Source organism: Telopea speciosissima, chromosome 11 (assembly GCF_018873765.1).
Source record: "Telopea speciosissima isolate NSW1024214 ecotype Mountain lineage chromosome 11, Tspe_v1, whole genome shotgun sequence".
In the NCBI taxonomy this organism is placed as follows: domain Eukaryota; kingdom Viridiplantae; phylum Streptophyta; class Magnoliopsida; order Proteales; family Proteaceae; genus Telopea; species Telopea speciosissima.
This window is the reverse complement of record NC_057926.1, coordinates 55,696,911-55,699,714: the sequence shown is the minus strand read 5'-3', so window position 1 is coordinate 55,699,714 and position 2,804 is coordinate 55,696,911. Positions and strand designations below refer to the sequence as shown.

General features: G+C 35.8%; 1 protein-coding gene across 1 annotated transcript; it reads right to left on the bottom strand.

Annotated features, from left to right (window-relative positions):
• Positions 1-1,469: 1,469 nt before the first annotated feature.
• On the bottom strand, positions 1,470-2,212 carry LOC122645405 (amino-acid permease BAT1-like). Its single transcript, XM_043838713.1, has 2 exons — positions 2,094-2,212; positions 1,470-1,794 (listed from the first exon to the last, which is right to left on the bottom strand). The coding sequence occupies exons 1-2, from the start codon at positions 2,210-2,212 to the stop codon at positions 1,470-1,472; spliced, it is 444 nt and encodes a 147-aa protein (XP_043694648.1).
• Positions 2,213-2,804: the final 592 nt, after the last annotated feature.

The window sequence follows — 2,804 nt, the reverse complement described above, 5'->3', positions numbered from 1 at the left end:
CTTCTACATATAATTATTATTTTTATTTTTATTTTTTCTCTTTCCTAAAAAAATAAATAAAAAATCACTTCATGAGAAGATATAGGAAATGCTCTAGCTTCAATGCCAAACCATAAGAATCGATTTGTGAATACCCACAAGGTCATGAAGACTTAGGATATGGGAAATAATCTCCACACCATCAGCATGAGGATCTTTTACTCATTAAAAAAACAGACTTAGGATTGGCTTGAGCCTTGGTCTACTCTGGGGCGTCTGCGCAGGAAGTACAACCACGCTTGGGCCAAAAAAAGATTAATAAGTTCCCACAAGCAAAGTATGCCAAGACTGTATCATACCAGGGAACATAGCAAGAGTCATTGTAAGAAAGATTAGATTATGGGGGTTGTCTAAGTTTAGATTGTAGATTATGGATTGTGATCCGGACTTGCAAAAGTCAAGAATAGGGAAGAGACGAGAGCTGTTGCTTTAATAGGCTTAGAGAAGAGAATTATAAATTACAGATACCCCTTTTTTTTTTTTTTTTTGGTGGTTGTGGTATGATGATCTCATTTGAATGATGCTTTCCCATTAAGATAATACTATCAACACTAGGAATGTAATGGATTGGATTTAGTTAAGATGTATTACTGTCCGAATTCAAATCTGTTTACCAAATGACATATTCATAGACAAAATTTTAAAAACTAATATCATATCCAAATTCGGGAGTTTATCGGATATTCGAATATTATTCGATCTGATCAATTACGAATTTTTTACCCTGATTATTGATTTCGACGCCGACTATCAAAATATCCTTATAAAAGTGTTTATAAATAAAGGTCATATAGTAATATATATATTTTTTATTAAACTAATCATATTTTATAATCAGATAGTAAATTATTCGAATATTTATCCGATTCAAAATGGCACTATCTGAATCCAAATCCATTATCTTTCGAACGGAATTGGATATTTTTTGGAAACCCAAATTCAAGATTTGAAACCCCTAAACCGATTCGAACACAAATGGAAATCCATTTATATCCCTAATCAACACCAACAAGGATCCACAACATCACATAAACATGGTCAAAATACTATCTCCAAAGTCATTACTTTACACAATCACTATGATAAACATGAACTAAGCCTAGCGAATCCCTCAAATTTAATCTCTTTTTTTTGGGTTCATTTTTCTATTATTCCATCATGACAAAGACTTATTTGAGTATTTATTTATTTATTTTATTAATTTCAGTAATATACAAGACCAAGTAAGTCTTGATGATGATTTAGGATTCTCGAATCTAGAGTTGGAATTGAGAATCTCTATTAATTTATTGGTTTGTCACATCTATGTTCGTATTCAAAATTTGTGGAGTGTTGTTTATAGTTACAGGATTTGCGTGCAAATTTTAGCATATAAGGCTTTGGAGCGCAGGATTAGAATCTCTTGTAACAAGCATATACTTGATTCGCATCTAACAGCTAATAGATTGAAAGGGTTGCAGTGAGATTGTAGGATCAAGTTGTAGAGAAGCGTACCAGCCAGTAACCCAAGAAGCGAAAGGGCCCCACTCGCTGCCGCTGAGCTTTCCGCTCCAGTAGTAAAGCCCACCGGAGGTTGGATAGGCAGAGCAGATCTCGGCCATGGCCAGACCTACGATGAGGGTGAAGAAGCCTGCAATTGGAAATCCATAGATTATCGTCACCGTCCCACCGAACGTTAGACCTGTACTGAACGTTGTCGTCAAACCGCCGAGCACCGATATGATTGAGAATGACACGGCGAAATTCGATAGAACGCTGAGGCACACAGAATGGAAAAACCCTAACTCAGAAAATTAGAACTCAAAGTATCGTCTAAGATCTAAAATCAAGCTTCAACTAAAAAAAAAAAAAAAAAAAAGCTTAAAACGAAGCTCTAGATTCTCCAACAATGTCTTTGGAAAGATTAAACTTTTTTTCTGTTTTATTCTGTAAAGAAGAAAACAGAGTCACAAAGCTAAATTTGAAATTCTAGCTTAGAAATCTACAAGAAACTCAACTCAGTAAATGCAGAATCAGAAAGAAGAGCGAGGAAAGAGGAGAGGATAAAGACGTACCCAAGGCTGCGATTGAGCTTTTGCTCGTGTCCCAGCTGATTGAAGCTAGAATTGTCCAAGTCCTGGAGAGGAAGGTACGGAGCCTCATAAGCTTCTGAAATCTTAATCACTCTCTCCATGATCTCCTCTCAAGAAGTTTTTAGGGTTCTAATTCTAACTTCCAAGATTCTATGATAGACGACGGTGCCTTTGCTTCCCCTTTCGACCTTTTCTAAACAGCATTGCTTGATGGCGCCAAAACAGTTGAGATCCAACGGTACAAGGGTTTCATTGCACTCAACTTCAAACGTCACAGGATGAAAACAACGCCAACCCAATAGACATTTGAAGAGCTACTGATGTGATATCAAGGGTGAGATGACACGCTTCCTTGTTCCGTACACTCATTAAATTAATTTTTATTATTTTTGGGTAGAAATTCGTTATCTTTATCAATATTCAATAAAAGGGAGAGTTGAGAAAAGATATAAGTTACGTGAGTCATGATTCATGAATGCCTATGACCATGGATTTGTGGCCGCCGATACCGATAAACTGATTTATATTGGTTATATCGGGCCATACCGGCTCAACTTTGCTAAAAAATACTGATTTTCTTATGAGAAAAAAAAAATATTTGTCTTGTATCGTTACCGGCAGATACTTATATAAATTGATCAATCCAACCGATTCAATATTGATTCCTAAAACCATGCCCATGACATATGAGGA

Excerpts from the sequence above, each read along its gene's own strand:
- LOC122645405 (XM_043838713.1), bottom strand. The coding sequence starts at position 2,212 with ATGGAGAGAGTGATTAAGATTTCAGAAGCTTATGAGGCTCCGTACCTT. Across the intron at positions 1,795-2,093 it reads AAGCTCAATCGCAGCCTTGG|CGTTCTATCGAATTTCGCCG; the intron begins GTACGTCTTTAT and ends TGTGTGCCTCAG.